General features: G+C 44.6%; 1 protein-coding gene across 6 annotated transcripts in view; it reads right to left on the bottom strand.

Moving 5' to 3' along the window:
* Positions 1 to 14,900: 14,900 nt before the first annotated feature.
* Positions 14,901 to 17,827, bottom strand: part of BEST3 (bestrophin 3) — a 55,497-nt gene continuing 52,570 nt past the window's right edge. For all 6 annotated transcript variants that reach the window (XM_069584670.1, XM_069584665.1, XM_069584667.1 and 3 more), the window contains one exon: positions 14,901 to 17,668. In XM_069584670.1, coding sequence (XP_069440771.1) covers positions 16,792 to 17,668 — 877 coding nt within the window. In that variant the 3' untranslated portion in view covers positions 14,901 to 16,791. The remainder of the gene's footprint in view (positions 17,669 to 17,827) is intronic.

The raw sequence follows: 17,827 nt of genomic DNA, 5'->3' as shown, positions 1-17,827 counted from the left end.
CCGCTCCAGGATTCTAGCCTGGAGAATTCCATAAACAAAGTAGCCCGGTGAGGGTGAGCTACAGGCCATGGGATCACAGAGAGTCGAAGGACATTACTGAGCATACCAACACACACACAAATAGTTTGAAGAGACTGGAGCCCTGAAACCACAGTCCTGATTATGTCCCAAACCTTCACCCCTGGAGGCAATTTCAAGTGCATCTCAGATCCTCCAGCAGGATTCAACATGACTGTGACCCTCGGCTTTAGAGGGATTAACTGGAGATGTGATCAGGGGCTTTCCCAAGCTCAACATGTCAACTGCTGCCATCTGGAGGCAGGCCAAGGCCTCTCTTTGGCCTTGGCCTTTCCAAGTGGAGTTTGCTAAATGCTGTTTTATCAAATGGGCTTAAGGCAGGAAATTTAAGAAATCATGTACCTAGATCTTTGACTCTGCAAAGGAGTCAGTTTTATACTTCAGGGAAGAAACATTAAACATTCTCATATCTTTCATTTATTTAAAAAATTTTTTTAGCCTTGCTTCAAGGTATGTGGGATCTTAGTTCCCTGACCAAGGATTGAACCTGTGCCCCCTGCCTTGGAAGCATGGAGTCTTAAACACTGAACCACCAAAGAAGTTGAAACACTCTCAAATTTTACTTTTGTTATGAAGTCAAGCCTATTTCATTAAATAATAATAAAAATAGTTCACAATTACTGGGCCATAACTTTGCACAGACCCTGCATTAATTGCTTTAAATCCACTCTTTCATTTAATTGTTAAAATAACCCAGTGAGGAAGGTACTGGCATTAATGTCATTTCACAGTTGATGAAATTGAGGCTAAAGGCGCATCAGGTAACTTGACCAGGTTGTGCAGCTACTAAGTGTCTGAGCCTGAATAGAATTGGGTGCCTTGGCTTTTAATCACAATACTATTTAATAACATGATGATATAATAATGAGACCAAACATTCTTTGCTTACTATGTGACAGGTAATGTACTATGACTTTTGTAGGTATAACTCATTTAATACTCAATAATAATATTACTATTATCCCCATTTTATCTGTGAGGAAAGCAAGTCACAAAATGGTTAAGTAACTTCACAAGCAGTGATGGATGTGGGACTTGAACCCATGTAAACTGAGTCCAAAAGCTAACCCTCTTGCCCTTAATGTTCTCTTCTTAGTGTGGGTTGATTAGACCACATTTGAAATTGGGTTTTATGGGTAGAACTTAAAGTAAAAGCAAGTGCTTGCTCTGTTTTCTGTCTTCTTGGTATCGTGTGGACCACGACTATGGATTTGCCTTACGTATCATTTTACCACTGACCAACAGAAGTGTACCCCGTCTGCTGAAAACTACATCAGAGAAGTGTGAGCCTGGTACTCAGCCAGTGCCGGGCTGTGGATGCATGGTGGCCGTGATGCCCACATGATCCGTGTCAGATCTTTTTGATTCCAGAGGCCCTGTGGCATGGGATTGTGTGTGTCAGCAGCTTTCAAGTCCTAGATGTCAGCTCTGGATCTCAGGAGCTGTGCTTGTGTTAGAACTGTACTACACGTCTGATCGGGTAATGACAGGGTGGAGTCTGCTAAAGCTGTGCGTGGGTGGGCACCTTGGGTGATGGATGGGGTCGTCCTGGTGGCTGCGGGGAGAGGCCTCATGGAAGTGATGGGACAGTGGGAGAGTTCATTTCTGGTTTTGCCATTGTACTTCTGTATCTGGGCTGTGCCTGGTCCTCGCTGCTGTGCGGGCGTTTCTCTAGCTGCGGGGAGGGAGAGCCCTCTCCAGGAGTGGTGCCCGGGCTTCTCCCTGCGGTGGCTTCCCTGCGCACACGGGCTCTGGGGCACGCGGGCTGGGCAGCTGCTCCCTGGCTCTAAGCACAGGCTCAGCCATCGCAGTGCCCGGGCTTCGTTGCTCAGTGGCATGTGGACTCTTCCCAGACCAGGGATCGAATCCATTCTGCATCGGCAGGTGGATTCTTTATCACTGAGCCACCAGGGAAGCCCCAGGAAGTCAACTTCTAATCTGATGTTGGGCTTCCTACTCTTTGTTCTCAAGCTCCTTAGGGCCCGTCTCACAGGCTCTCTGAGTACCCCGAGAGGATTTTCTGAGGAAAGTACCCTTCTGCAAAAGCACTACACACAGGAGTGTTCGGCTCTCTTGTGCTCGGTGCTTCTCCTGACTTCCCGTCTTTCACCAGTTTCTTGTCCCTCCTGGCTTTTAGGAGTTTTATTTCCTAGGTAATGAGTGGGTTTGATCTTCTTCCCAGCCATCACTTGCCCCCACTCCAGTAGGATTTACCAACTATGGCTTAGCTGTTTCTTCTTCCGCCACTTACTAACTTGCCCTTTCCCTTAGGAGAGTGAAGTCGGCTTTTAAAATTTACACCTCCTTTCATCTTCCCTCGGTGTGGAGCTGCCCCTGTTATTCAGTGCTCCAGTGCAAGGTGACAAGGAGCAGTGACCTCAGAGTGACCGATGGGTCTGGAGGCCGATGGCTGGAAATAGCGGGAGGGCTCTGGGCTGCCTCCCTCCATAGGCAGGCAGGCAGGCAGGCATCCAGGGACTGTGACCAGCAGTTGTGGTGACGTGAACCCGAGTGGAGAGGCTCAGGTTTCTCCGGTGGGAAGGACACAGAAATGACAGGCTGCTCTTGGGTCATCTGCGATGTGACAGCCTGCACGGCCTGCTGCCAGCGGGACCTGTCAAGGTTAATGTCACGAGTCTCCATGTCTCGAATGAGCTGCACTGTCGTTGAGCCCAGGAGAATACGGAGACTGTACAGTTCAACCAGAGATGCAGGTCAGAAAAGAAACGAATTGGCAACACAGGGCTGCTGGCGTCTCCAGCAGTAAGTAGAAACGTGCTCTGAGATCATTAGCTTTGTATCCTCTTATTCTTTCCTTCTTTGCACAGTTTGGGGACTCATAGTGGTTGAGGTCTCCATGGAGCTGGTGATGCTTGAGTAAAATAATCTGAACTCCTGATACGCACTGGGGCCAAACAGGCAACACCTGACTGAAGCAAGTCTAGCAGAGGGCACAGTAGGACTGTTAAACTGGAGAATCCTGGCTAAGCAAGAGCTGTGAGAAAATCAGATTCAGACCACCAACCACCACTTTCCCACTGCAGACTAAAGTTGTGTGTCTAACTTTGTCTTAGACTGCTAAGTAAAGGAACTTATTAGTTAACATTTTTCACTTAAGGGGCTTCCCTGGTGGCTCAGATGGTGAAGAATCTGCCTGTAATGCAGGAGACCAGGATTCGATCCTTGGGTTGGGAAGAGCCTCTAGAGAAGGGAATGGCTACTCACTCCATTATTCTTGCCTGGTGAATCCTATGGACAGAGGCACCTGTCAGGCTACAGTCCATGGGGTCACATGAGTGGACATGACTGAGGGATGAATGCACACACACACACACACACACACATTCCACTTAATGTGAAAAGGACAAAATCAGATTCGATAACATTGTTTTTAAGTGCGTCTACTGCTGCACTTTCTCTTCATGGAAATGGTTCTGGGATGCTCCAGTATAAACCTCTGGGTGATGAACAAGTCACATTGACCTTATACCAAGTTTAGGCCCTAAAGTCAGCACAGAGTGAGAACACTGGTATTGTGAAAATTGCTACTGAAAATCTCTTAGGGAGGTTCCCTGTCAGGCATATTATTAATTACCTTTTTCAGGAAGTCCATATGGCCTGGATGTTAAAAACTGTTGGAAGTCTTTCATTTGAACAGCAGATGAAATGGTTGGCTAGAGTTTAGGAGCCAAGTTGTTTGGGAAATTCTAGTGCTGTGTCTTTAAGCACCAGAATCACTCTCAGCACATTGGAACTGGGACTAATTGAGTGGGCTTTGCATCTGGCATCTCTAAGTCATGGGAGGTCTGTGTTCCCTGTAGGGAGGATGGAAGTTAGGGGGAGGGTACCTTTCTTTTATGCACATATGCAATGCTTCTCTCTCTTTTTTTAAAAAAACTTTTTTGTTTTGTATTGGAGTTTAGCTGGTTAACAGTGTTGTGATAGTTTCGGTGAACAGCAAAGGGACTCAGCCACACATGTACATGTATCGAGAGTCGAGACTCGTGGGAGAGAGACTGTGCGGAAGCCTGAAGGCTCAGGGCAGATCTCAGGCAGTGAGCAAATGACACTGGCCTCCTGGCAGAGCGCCTCCTCCTCTGCTAATCCTGGGCCGTAAATAGAGTTTGATCGTGGACTCCACCCCTCTGGCTTCAGTCCTGACTCCTTTTGAGTGTTGAAGGACCCCAGACTACCCCTGTGACACCATCATTGCTTCTTCTTTGCCAAAGTCTCCTTATGTATCAAGCTATACCTTAGTCTCAGCAGATCAAAGAGATGGCCTATTTTAGTGAGGTTTTGTGCAGAGGTAGGTGTAATAGGAAGAGTTTAAACACTCCACACACAAAACAGGGAAGATCACCAGTTGAAAGATAACAGCAGGAGAATGCATTTTGAAGAAAGCTTGTATTTAGTGGGGAGGAGCCTGAGTTCTATGAAGTTAAGGCTCAGCCTTTTTTTTTTTTTCTATTTATAACACCCTATCGCTCAGTTCTCTCAGACACTATTTTGTTCCATATTAGTATCTGATTCATAAGAAATACATGGAGCTTGTAATATGTGGTTATTTAGTTGAGGGTGTTGGGGGGAAAATTGGCTCATTCTATGAAGAAAAATAAAACCAGATCGCTCTAACATTCTAAAGATGACAGAAGAAAATGGTGGGAGAGCATTTTGACACAGATGTGGAAAAACTTTCAAAAATATAAAACAAACAAACAAAATGAATGAATTTGATCATATCTAAGTTAAGGATATCTCTTCAACAAACAACACCATGGGCACTTTTACTGGACACACAAGAAACCGGAAGAGATTATTTTAATGTCCCAAACTAACAAGGGTCTGCTATTATTCTAGAATATAAAAGGGACTCTCCAGAGCCAACAAGAAAAATATAGAATCTCCTTTAGATGAAAGGGTAAAGCATTTGAAAAGGCAATTTTTCAGAAGAGGAGTTCCCCAAAGAATTAACAAGTATATGAAGAGATACTTGATGTCATTAATAAGTCAGAAAAATGTCATGTATAACCAGTAATGTTTAATTGGCAGGTAAACCCTGGTTAAACAGCAAGTAGGTGCCATGTTACACTTGTTAGACTGGAAAAATTGGAAATGTAGGTGATGCCAAGCATGTTGCATGGAGTGGGTAGTGGAGACGCAATGTGCAGCTCGGGGGCGGGGGAATGCCAACTGGTACTGCTATTCTGGAGCACTATTTGGCAAGAGTAGTCAGGTTAAATGTATCCTGGCCCTGTGACCCAGAGACTCTGTTCATGGGCTTACACCTCAAAGAAACTCTCCTACGGGGCCATAAGGGAACATATCTGAGGTGCTTACTGTGGAGATGGATGGAGGCAACCTGCGGAGTAGATAAGTAGGCTCCGAGACAGCTTAGACCATATGGGAGTTAGAAACAATGGATTAGATATTACAGGGAATGTCTGTGTGTGTGTCTGTGTGTCTGTTTGTAGCGTCTGACTCTTTGAAACCCCATGTACTGTAGCCAGCCAGATTCCTCTGTCCATGGAATTTTCCAGGCAAGAATACTGAGTGGGTTGCCATTTCCTGCTCCAGGGGATCTTCCTGATCCAGGGGCTGAACCTGAGTCTCTTGCATCTCCTGCCTTGGCAGGTGGAACCTTTACCACTGAGCCACCTGGGAAGCCTATACAGGAAACCTGGGAGGATCTTAAGACATTGCATGGAATAAATGTTTAGTAAGTAGAGGGATAGTTAGGAAGTTTGAGATCGACATGTACACACTGCTGTATTTAAAATGGATAAGCAACAAGGACCTACTGTATAGCAGAGGAAACTCTGCTCAATATTCTTTTGTAGCCTGAATGGAAGGGGAGTTTAGGGAAGAATGGATACATGTATATGTATGACTGAGTCCCTTTGCTATTCACCTGAAACCATCACAGCATTGTTAATTAGCTGAACTCCAATACAAAAGAGAAAGTCAAAAAACAAAATCAACAAAGAGATGGATGAGGCCTATAGTATAAGTACTTACAGAGGTTAAGAAACCTTGCACACAAAACAGTAGCACATCTTTTGCAAGAATGTAAAGGGCTTCCCAGATGGCTCAGTGGTAAAGAATCTCCCAGATGGCTCAGCGGTAATACAGGAGATGCGGGTTCTATTCCTGGCTTTGGGAAGATCCCCTGGAGAAGGAAATGGCAGTCCACTCCAGTATTCTGCCTGGGAAATCCCATGGACAGAGGAGCCTGGTGGGCTACAGTCCATGGGGTCGCAAAAGAGTCAGGCATGACTTAGTGATTAAACAACAACAAATGCAAACAAAGGGCTTTACATAAATAAATAAAAATGGTTGGGAAGGGGATCAAGACTGGGGATGAAAGGAAGCAAACAAAGAGATATACGAAGAAGTAAGCTGGCTGAACTTCAGAGACCATTTTGATTTTTACCCAGACCTGCAGAAGAGAGTGACAGATGGGTGGGAGAGGATGGAGAGGCCAGTCTCCCACTTCCCAGCTTTAGCTAAATGTCTGACAGTCTGCAGTCACTAAGGTTTCGTGAATGATTTGAATAAAAGTCCAGCTCGTGCCATTATTCAGAACTTCACTAATCCTATGATGTTATTCTCCTGGAGAACATATAAGGTAGAGAGACCTGTGAGTTTGCTTGGCCCATGGGCAGGAGGTATACTGATCCTACCCGTTGTTACTATTCTCTACTGAAAAATAAAGTGCCAGATTATCTGCATGGTTTATTTGTTTGATCCTAAGTAAGACATATATAAAGACCAAAGCTGGATCAGCTGTCAGTCCATGGTCTAGCAGTTTACTGGCACAAACTCCTGAATAATATTTGGCATAATGTACTGTTGTTGCCCTTTATATAGCATACATTCTGAGAAAATTATAGTCATGCTAGCAATGGTGTTAAACAACTCTTACTGGTAAGAGCCATCCATGGAATTCTCTAAGGGTGAACCTCAGGGTTTCCATCCAGTTTTTCTGGATTTGACATATCATAAAAGCAAAAACAATACCCAGCTTTGGATGTGACTGGTGATAGAAGCAAGGTCCAATGCTGTAAAGAGCAATATTGCATAGGAGCCTGGAATGTCAGGTCCATGAATCAAGGCAAATTGGAAGTGGACAAACAGGAGATGGCAAGAGTGAACATTGACATTCTAGGAATCAGCAAACTAAAATGGATTGGAGTGGGTGAATTTAACTCAGATGACCATTATATCTACTACTGTGGGCAGAAATCCTTTAGAAGACATGGAGTAGCCATCATGGTCAACAAAAGAGTCTGAAATGCAGTACTTGGATGCAATCTCAAAAACAAAAGAATGATCTCTGTTCGTTTCCAAGGCAAACCATTCAATATCACAGGAATCCAAGTCTATGTCCCAACCAGTAACGTTGAAGAAGCTGAAGCTGAATGGTTCTATGAAGACCTACAAGACCTTTTAGAACTCACACCCCAAAAAGATGTCTTTTTCATTACAGGGGACTGATATAGAAAAGTAGGAAGTCAAGAAACACCTGGAGTAACAGGCAAATTTGGCCTTGGAATGCAGAATGAAGCAGGGCAAAGGCTAATAGAGTTTTGCCAAGAAAATGCACTGGTCATAGCAAACACCCTCTTCCAACAACACAAGAGAAGATGCTACACAGGGACATCACCAGATGGTCAATACCAAAATCAGATGGATTATAGTCTTTGCAACCAAAGATGGAGAAGCTCAATACAGTCAACAAAAACCAGACCAGGAGCTGACTCTGGCTCAGATCATGAACTCATTACCAATTTCAGACTTAATTGAAGAAAGTAGGGAAAACCGCTAGACCATTCAGGTATGACCTAAATCAAATCCCTTATGATTATACAGTAGAAGTGAGAAATAGATTTAAGGGTCTAGATCTGATAGAGTGCCTGATGAACTATGGACTGAGGTTCGTGACATTGTACAGGAGACAGGGATCAAGACCATCCCCATGGAAAAGAAATGCAAACAAGCAAAATGGCTGTCTGGGGAGGCCTTACAAATAGCTGCGAAAAGAAGAGAGGCGAAAAACAAAGGAGAAAAAGAAAGATATAAACATCTGAATGCAGAGTTCCAAAGAATAGCAAGGAGAGATAAGAAAGCTTTCTTCAGCGATGAATGCAAAGAAATAGAGGGAAAGAACAGAATGGGAAAGACTAGAGATCTCTTCAAGAAAATTAGAGATACCAAGGGAACATTTCATGCAAAGATGGGCCCGATAAAGGACAGAAATGGTCTGGACCTAACAGAAGCAGAAGATATTAAGAAGAGGTGGCAAGAATATACAGAAGAACTGTACAAAAAAGATCTTCATGACCCAGATAATCACGACGGTGTGATCACTCATCTAGAGCCAGACATCCTGGAATGTGAAGTCAAGTGGGCCTTAGGAAGCATCACTACGAACAAAGCTAGTGGAGGTGATGGAATTCCAGTTGAGCTCTTTCAAATCCTCAAAGATGATGCTGTGAAAGTGCTGCACTCAATATGCCAGCAAATTTGGAAAACTCAGCAGTGGCCACAGGACTGGAAAAGGTCAGTTTTCATTCCAATCCCAAAGAAAGGCAATGCCAAGGAATGCTCAAACTACCGCACAATTGCACTCATCTCACGTGCTAGTAAAGTCATGCTCAAAATTCTCCAAGCCAGGCTTCAGCAATATGTGAATCGTGAACTTCCTGATGTTCAAGCTGGTTTTAGAATAGGCAGAGGAACCAGAGATCAAATTGCCAACATATGCTGGATCATCGAAAAAGCAAGAGAGTTCCAGAAAAACATCTATTTCTGCTTTATTGACTATGCCAAAGCCTTTGACTGTGTGGATCACAATAAACTGGAAAATTCTGAGAGAGATGGGAATACCAGACCACCTGACCTGCCTCTTGAGAAATCTGTATGCAGGTCAGGAAGTAACAGTTAGAACTGGACATGGAACAACAGACTGGTTCCAAATAGGAAAAGGAGTACGTCAAGGCTGGATATTGTCACCCTGCTTATTTAACTTCTATGCAGAGTACATCATGAGAAACGCTGGACTGGAAGAAACACAAGCTGGAATCAAGATTGCCAGGAGAAATATCAATAACCTCAGATATGCAGATGACACCACCCTTATGGCAGAAAGTGAAGAGGAACTAAAAAGCCCCTTGAGGAAAGTGAAAGTGGAGAGTGAAAAAGTTGGCTTAAAGCTCAACATTCAGAAAACGAAGATCATGGCATCTGGTCCCATCACTTCAAGGGAAATAGATGGGGAAACAGTGGAAACAGTGTCAGACTTTATTTTGGGGGGCTTCAAAATCACTGCAGATGGTGACTGCAGCCATGAAATTAAGACGCTTACTCCTTGGAAGGAAAGTTATGACCAACCTAGATAGCATATTGAAAGGCAGAGACATTACTTTGCCAACTAAGGTCCGTCTAGTCAAGGCTATGGTTTTTCCTGTGGTCATGTATGGATGTGAGAGTTGGACTGTGAAGAAGGCTGAGCACCAAAGAATTGATGCTTTTGAACTGTGGTGTTGGAGAAGACTCTTGAGAGTCCCTTGGACTGCAAGGAGATCCAACCAGTCCATTCTGAAGGAGATCAGCCCTGGGATTTCTTTGGAAGGAATGATGCTAAAGCTGAAACTCCAGTACTTTGTCCACCTCCTGAGAAGAGTTGACTCATTGGAAAAGACTCTGATGCTGGGAGGGATTGGGGGCAGGAGGAGAAGGGGACAACCAAGGATGAGATGGCTGGATGGCATCACTGATTCGATGGACGTGAGTCTGAGTGAACTCTGGGAGTTGGTGATGGACAGGGAGGCCTGGTGTGCTGAGATTCATGGGGTCGCAAAGAGTCGGACACAACTGAGCGACTGAACTGAACTGAACTGATTGTTTAGCATCATGGGAGAAATGGTGATTCACTGATAGTTTATACACAGGAAAATAAGTTAGCCAGTTGCTGGGCTCCCTGTTCTCTCATGGTTCTATTTCTTCCTTTAGCACACCTCTCTTCATGCATCTGCTTGGTGGCTGTCTCATTTTTACCTTTCTGTTGTTGTTTAGTCACTAAGTTGTGTCTGACTCTTTTGTGACCCCATGGACTGTTGTCCACCAGACTCCTCTGTCTATGGGATTTCCCAGGCAAGAATACTGGAGTGGGTTGCCATTTCCTTCTCCAGAGGATCTTTCCAATCCCTAGATCAAACCTGTGTCTCCCATTGATAGGCGGGTTCTTTATCACCAAGCCACCAGGGAAGCCCCTCTCTATATTGGCCTAAATTTAATTTCCTAACCTGAGTATTTTGGGCTCCATTGTTGTTGTGACCATCTGTCTTATACATTGCAGGATGTTTAGCAATATCCCTGGCCTCTACCCACTAGATGCCAGTAACACTCCCCAGTGTGACAACACAACATGTCTCCAAACATTGCCAAATATTTCCTGGGGACAAAAAAAAAATCACCTCAGGTCAATAACCATTAGCTAGACACAGAACTTGGGACACATCAGTGTTTCTGTTCAAAAGCTATTCTAGAAATGTTTTTATCCATCTTCAGGATACAAGATACAACATGTCTTTTGCTGCTTCTGTTAGGTAAATATCTTAAGCTTGTGTGTCAGTCGCTAAGTTATGTCTGACTCTTTTGTAACCCTGTGAACTGGGTTCACAGGAAACCAGGAACCCACCAGGCTCCTCTGTCCATAGGATTTCCCAGGCAAAAATATTGGAGAGGGTTGCCATTTCCTTCTTCAGGGTATATTCCCAATCTAGGGATTGAACCAGTGTCTACTGTATTGCAGGCAGATTCTTTACCATTGAGCCACCAGGGACCACTAGATGTTCAAAAAAGTGGTTCCAGAGACTTTCCTGGTGGTCCAGTGGTTAAGACTCCATGGTTCCAGTGCTGGGGCACAGGTTTGATCCCTAGATGGAGAACTAAGATCCTGCATGGCACACAGCCAAAAGCAAAGAGAAACAAACAGAAACGATGGCTCTCGGTGATCATCTGGCCAAATCTGCTTGTGGTGAAAGGAGAACCGGGGCCCATTTTCTGAACTAATTCAGAAACAAAACACAAAAACTAAATCTCCACCCAGAACTGATAGAGTAATTAAGGCCAGTGTGTTTTTTGTGCCGCTGTTTTCCAGGGTAATTGCTTCAGTTTTCTTTTTGCCACAGCTGGGGTTTTCTAAGATTTGCAATACAAGAACAATCTTGGTATTCTTGAATGGCTTCTTTTGATTCAATAATCATTGCCATGAAAATACTGTCCTAAAAATTAGGGTTCATGTAAGAATTAAAGAGTTTAAAATTAAAAAATAAAAAAATAAAAAAAAATAAAAAATAAAAATTAGGGTTCATAGAACCAAGAAAAATGGAAAGCATGTGAAAGGATTGACAATCTACCTGAGATTGTTTGAAAGACAAAATGAGGAAAATCTGTGGTTATTCCTGTTGACACCACAGCACAGCACAGCAGAAAATGACTGAGGTTGGTTGTGCAGATGATGATTGTGAAGAGGGAAGGGAATTAGATTTTAATTTTGCTCTCGCTTGGAAATTTCTTTTACAGTCGTAGTTATTATTCACTCTTAACTGATACAGGGCCAGGTTTAGGAAGATTGATGCCCTAAGAGGTTCCTCTAACTGCAAACCGGAGATGTTAAATCCCCGGACCTCCCTGGTGGTCCAGTGGTTAAGAATCTGTCTACCAATGCAGGGATGGGTCTGATCCCTGGTTCAGGAAGATTCCATATGCAAAGGGGCAGCTAAGCTTGCGTGCCACAACTACTGAGCTGTGCGCTGTAGAGCCGGTTCTCTGCAACAATAGAAACCACTGCAATGAGAAGCAACTAGAGGGAAACTGCCACTCCCCAAAACTAGAGAATAAAAAAATCAAAGAAAGCAAAACAAAAAAGAGTGTTAAATCCTCTAGAATTATAGTGAAAAAGACAAAGGCAATTGATCACTCTCTAGTTCCACTTTATTTATTTATTTATTTTAGGTTAGAACATCTTCATGTTCTAATTCATTTTTTTTCCTGGCTGCACTATATGGCTTGTGGGATCTTAGTTCCCTAACCAGAGATCAAACCCACAGCACCTGCAGTGGAAACTCAGAGTCTTAACCACTGAACAGCCAGGAAATTTTCTAGTTCCAAATTTTGATTGAGAGAACTGATACGTAAAATGGATTAGGGGCAGAGTTTGTCACCATGGTGATGAGGCTGGTCTATTGTGGGGATTGAAGAAATGAGAAAAACTGGAGAAAAGGAAGATGTATGAGACATCAAGAAGTGTGTAGGGGTAAAAATGAAGCCCAAAGAGAAACGGCAAGCTTTCTGGATGGAAGAGATTAGAATCCTGGAGAACAGAGGATCCTGATGAGCAAATGACTGACGTCTTTTTTCTGCAGTTGGTGCCGGATCCATGGAGACTTCAATTCCCAGTCAGGCCCCTCAGCCACACAGTGCTGCCTGGGCCCCCTGCCTTTCACATAAACCCCCTCAGTTCCTCACGATGGCCAGTGAGGTGGGGCAGAGAAGAACCCATTCCACAGATGGGAATATGAGAGACAGAAGGAGGGGGCTCACTGAGCTCACAAAGCCCCTGGGAGGGGAGCCACACACTAGCGTCTGGTTCTCAGTCACTCACACCACATGGCTGTCTGGCCTCAGCAGATGCTCAGAGAGCAGGGTTTGTGATAGGAAGGTCTCAGAATGACGGCTGAGGGCTGAATCAGTTTCTCTGGAAAAGGAGGAAGCTAGAGGGGGAAACACTAAAAAAGAGTGGTGTATGAAGGTTAAGTGAATTTTTTCTTTAGACTAATGGTAAATTATATATTTCTCCATTCTATTTAAAATATATTTTACAGAGTTTAGCTGAACTGGACTGCAGTGCATGCCTGGAGCAGTGGAGGCGTGACGCAAGAAATAGACAAGACCATTACAGAGAGGAGAGAACAGCCTTCTTTGTTTTGGAGTGGGCAGTTATCCCTAAATTCTTAGATGACAGAGAAAAAGCTCCTGGGCCTTTATCTTTACTGACCTGTGGACTTCAGGAACAGGGCAGAGTTGTCATTTCTGGAGAACAGAGGAGAATGCAATAAGTAGGGCTTGGCCTCATTGCACCTCTGGCTTGCGGATTACATTTAATGCAGAGCAGAGCTGAGCCTGTTCTTGGAAAGGATAAGCCCAAACGACTAAGCTGCTTGTTGTTGTGAGCATTCGTCCAGCAGGTGGAAGTTTCCAGAATTTAGGTGAAAATGGGCTAGGCAGACAATAAAATCAGGCACAGGAGAAGAAATTACTTTGTTTGTGCCACTTCGGTCTGTCTCTATAAACTCACCTTATAGTTTATAGAGAATTTCTTCATCTGATCTAGGCAACTGTTGGCTGGAATTTATAGCTGAATTCAACAACATGGACCCATTGAATGAGCCATTATTCAGTTTTCAGTGCAAGGAGGAAATAGGGGCCACCTCAAATTTTGATGAAATACTGAGGAAGTTAAATAATTCTTTGGACAAAGGTGTATAAAGGTTGGAGGGAGGCAGAGATAAATGAACCCTCCTAGTCCTCCACAAAATGTATGATTGTAGTTGTGTATAATTTATCACCTTGGATTTAGGGACAGAAATTGATTATATTTCAAAAGCAGCTAAGTAGAAGCTTATTTGAATTTGAGCAATAGATAAAGCCAAAGAGAAGAGAATAGAAGATTTAAATAGAAACATCCAAGAAAATAGCAGTTAGAGATGGGAAGAGGGACATCCCTTGTGGTCCAGTGGCAAGAACCTGTCTTTCAAAGCAAGGCACTTGGGTTCCCTCTGTGGTTGGAGAACTAAAATCGCACATGCCATGGGGCATCTAAGCCCACGTGCCACAGCTGGAGAGAAGCCCGTGCTCTGCAACTAGAGATGCCCGTATGCTGCACCTAAGATGGGACGCAGCCAAATAAACAAGTAAGTATTTAAAGAAAAGAGTGTGGGAAAGGTTAGGGCTCCCGTGTCATAGCCCTGTTGCATTGGGGCCTGACTTCATAGTCTGTAGATAATGCTTCAGGAATGTGGGTACTTTTCCCAGGTGTAACACTATTGACCGATATAGAGAACCATCAATGGATACCATTTCTTCCAATATTATGACCTTTTAGCCTTTCGCAAAAAGTTAGTTCAAGTAAATGTCATTGCTCTCATGCAGCTGGGGTGGCCCACTGGGTGCCATGTCTTGTAAAAACGTGCTATATATAACATTACTTGTTGGGATAAGCTGGGGAAGGGTGGTGAGGGTTCTGCTAATTTTCTTCTGTCCTCAGAAATGAAGAGGACCATGGCTAGGCTTCATGCTGGAACACTGCCCTCCTGTGTGCATACATAAAAGGTCAAGGTAGACTTCAATGGGGAGGACCGGGACAGGCCTCCGCGGCTGGAGAGTCTTATGCTCGGCTCCCGTGGGGCATCCTCCAGAATTCTGGGCAAAGTCCTGGCAGATTCAGGGCCCTACAGACAACAGGGATGAGCATGCATCAGGGATGAAGCATGCTGGACCAGAATGTGGGCTCTGAGTCAGAGAAACCTGGGCTTGAATCTGAGCCCTGCCATTTCCTAGTTTGGTAATTTTAGTCAAATTATTTCTCTAAAGCCTCTGTTTCCTTCATCTTAAAATGGAGATAGGGACTTCCCTAGTATTCCAGTAGTTAAGACTCCATGGTTTTAACTGCAGGGGGTTGGGGTTCAATCCCTGGTCCAGGAACTAAGATCCCACATGACATGCAGTCAAATAAAAAAAAAAAAGAAAGCAAACAAGCATTGGTCTAAGGCATATTATTTCAATAAGAGAATAACAATAACAACTAACATTAAGAAATGAAAGACTCCTTTTAAAAATAGGTAAAAATAGGTAAAAAATAGTACCTATGGCTGATTCATGTTGATGTTTGACAGAAAACAAAAAAATTCTGTAAAGCAATTATCATTCAATTAAAAAATAAGTTAAAAAACTAAAAAATAAATGTGACTTCCATAGCCAAGGTCAAAAAAAAAATAGAGATAATAGTATATCAATTCATGGGATTCCTATAAGGATTAGTAGGATTATCTGTGAACTTTACGTGCTTTTGTGAACACTCAATAAGTGGTAGCAATTAGGATTATTTTGTTTCTTAAGCTTGTAGTCAAGCTTCATCATATGACAGAAATAGAGCAGCATTCTTTAGACATGGCCTTCCGGGCAAAGTTGGGAGCCCCCAACGATAAGACCAAGAACTCCTTGGAGGAAGTTAGTCAGCGTCCCCTCCCCATTGTGATCCTGGACTCCCTTAACCTCTCAGCTCCAATACCCTACTTCATCCCAGACAACCTGCCAGACACAGTAACTGGTCTCGTGTTGTGACATAATGGGGATTTTTACTTAAAGAGTCTGAGTGGAACAGTTCCAAACCCTGTTATTTGCTTCTGAAGCATTTGTCTATGCAGTTTTCATGGCTTCGCTGCTTCTTCAGTATTCAGGACCTAAGAGAGCTTGCAGAAGGAGATGGCCACGGTGGAAAGGGGGTGGTCGGGACACAGCAAGCTCCCACGCCCCTTCCTGCGAGGCTGGGAGAAGTCAGGCTGGATTTACTGACACTTCAATTGTTTGGTCGGAAACTTTGCCAAAACCTCCTTGAAAACCATGGCAGGAAGTAAGCAACAGAGTCAGCCGGAGGAAAGGTTACAACCTGAAAGCGGGGGAAGGAATAGAGTCACTGGAGGAGAAAGACCGCTGCTGCTGCTGCTAAATGGCTTCAGTCGTGTCCGACTCTGTGTGGCCCATAGACAGCAGCCCACCAGGCTCCCCTGTCCCTGGGATTCTCCAGGCAAGAACACTGGAGTGGGTTGCCATTTCCTTCTCCAATGCAAGAAAGTGAAAAGTGAAAGTGAAGTCGTTCAGTCGTGTCTGACTCTTAGCGACCCCATGGACTGCAGCCTACCAGGCTCCTCCATCCATGGGATTTTCCAGGCAAGAGTACTGCAGAGGGGTGCCATTGCCTTCTCCGGGAGAAAGACTAGGGGGATGAGAAGGATAAAAGAATGAGGAAATAAAAGGCAGATGACAGGAAAATAAAGTCCTGAAAATTGAAAAGAAAGTTGAAGGGAGATGGAGCTTTCTGATGCTGATGAAACTTAAGAATTAGGAAATGATGATAGTTATAGAAAGCAGAGTAAGATGGTTAGAAAGCCTCACACAGGGAAATCAGCATTAGGAAGGGGCCTTTGAGGCATCATATGATCCATCTCCCTGTCTTTATGACTTTCTTCTAACTGAAGAAAAGAAGAAAGGGGGAAAAAAGGGGAAGAGAGAATCATTCGTCTCCCTTTTGGCAAAACTAGGGGATCGGACTGGGATGTATAAAGCCTTTTTCACAGTTTAACAATCTATGAATTTATAAGGCAATCTATGAATTTATAATTGATAACAATCTATGAATTGATATGATTCCTTATTTGTTTAAGGTACATCACTGTGGTCTGTGTAACTTCCGTGAAAGTCACTTTGTGGTAGATAGCATGAATGTGTTTGATCTTCCCATAATGTCAGTATCGTAATGCCCTTCAAAGTTTTAAGTAGCTTACACAGTATGATCATTTCAAAAAAAATTGACCATCACCCAGGTATGTTCTGGAACTACTGCTTGAACTTTTGGGGAAGTAAGAATCTGGGCTAGAACCAGGTCCTAGAACGTTCTGGCCTTCCCTTGGGAGACTCCTCCTTCTGCTCATTGTTGAACTCTACAATATCCGTTTCTTTCGTGTCTAGGTCTTCTATTAAATACAGCACATCAGGAGAGACTCGAGAACCAGCCGCAAAGGTGATCCCACTGGTCTCTGAGGATGTTTCTGGGTCCAGTAAAGGCAGTGGCTCAGGGTTCATGGGATCCAGACTCAGGCCTGCCAGGGAGGTGCGGCTGGAGTCCAGGAGCCTCCACTTTTGGGGGGACTTGTCCTTCTCATGAGGGTCCTCCTCAGAGGCAGACTTGAGGCTGTTTTCCTCAGCTTTGGCTGGAACAGTCTGGGAACGAGGGTCCCTAGGAGGCACCCCTTTCTTGAAGGAGAACAGGACTGACCCCACAGGGTCCCCCTGCTGCCCAGGCCTGCTGGGCTGAACCCCGGTGAAGTCGGAGCTCTGGATGGAGGCCGTGGAGTCGTGGTGGTCGTGCTCTGCCGCCGGCATTTTGGTGGGGGAGCCCCTCACGCTGGACTGTGGACTCAGGCTGGTCTCTCGGATGGTGGACAGCTCTCCCAGGCTGGAGCGCAGCTTGGGGCTTCCCTTTGGAGACTGGGGGTGCTTCCCAGCGGCCGAGGCACGGTGAGGGCTTCTTGGAGGCACATCCAGCAGATCCCTGGTTGGGCTGAGGCCGCTCGGGGGGAAGAACATGGAGCTGTCGCTGGCCTGCCTCCCGTAGCTTCTCCTCCTGGGGCTTGAGGCGTGTTCGTGAGCGCTCAGGAACCTCTTGACTCTTCTAATCACTGAACGGCGATGACCGTGCTTCTCAAAATCCCACAGCCACTCGTCACCCGGCAGGTCGGACCCAGACAGCCTGAAACACATGAGGACAAAATGCAGGCAGAGCAGCTTCAGGGGCTTGACCTTGGGAGTCAAAGCAGAGTCTCAAAATTAAGGCCCGAGTGTGCTATTTTCACATGACAGAATTTGAAATGGAGGAGGGAGTGGGGTACTTTAATGTGAGATAATCTAG

This window comes from Ovis canadensis, chromosome 3, assembly GCF_042477335.2.
Source record: "Ovis canadensis isolate MfBH-ARS-UI-01 breed Bighorn chromosome 3, ARS-UI_OviCan_v2, whole genome shotgun sequence".
NCBI classification, from domain to species: Eukaryota; Metazoa; Chordata; class Mammalia; order Artiodactyla; family Bovidae; genus Ovis; species Ovis canadensis.
Note: the sequence above shows the minus strand (reverse complement) of the source record. Positions and strands in the feature narration are given on the sequence as shown.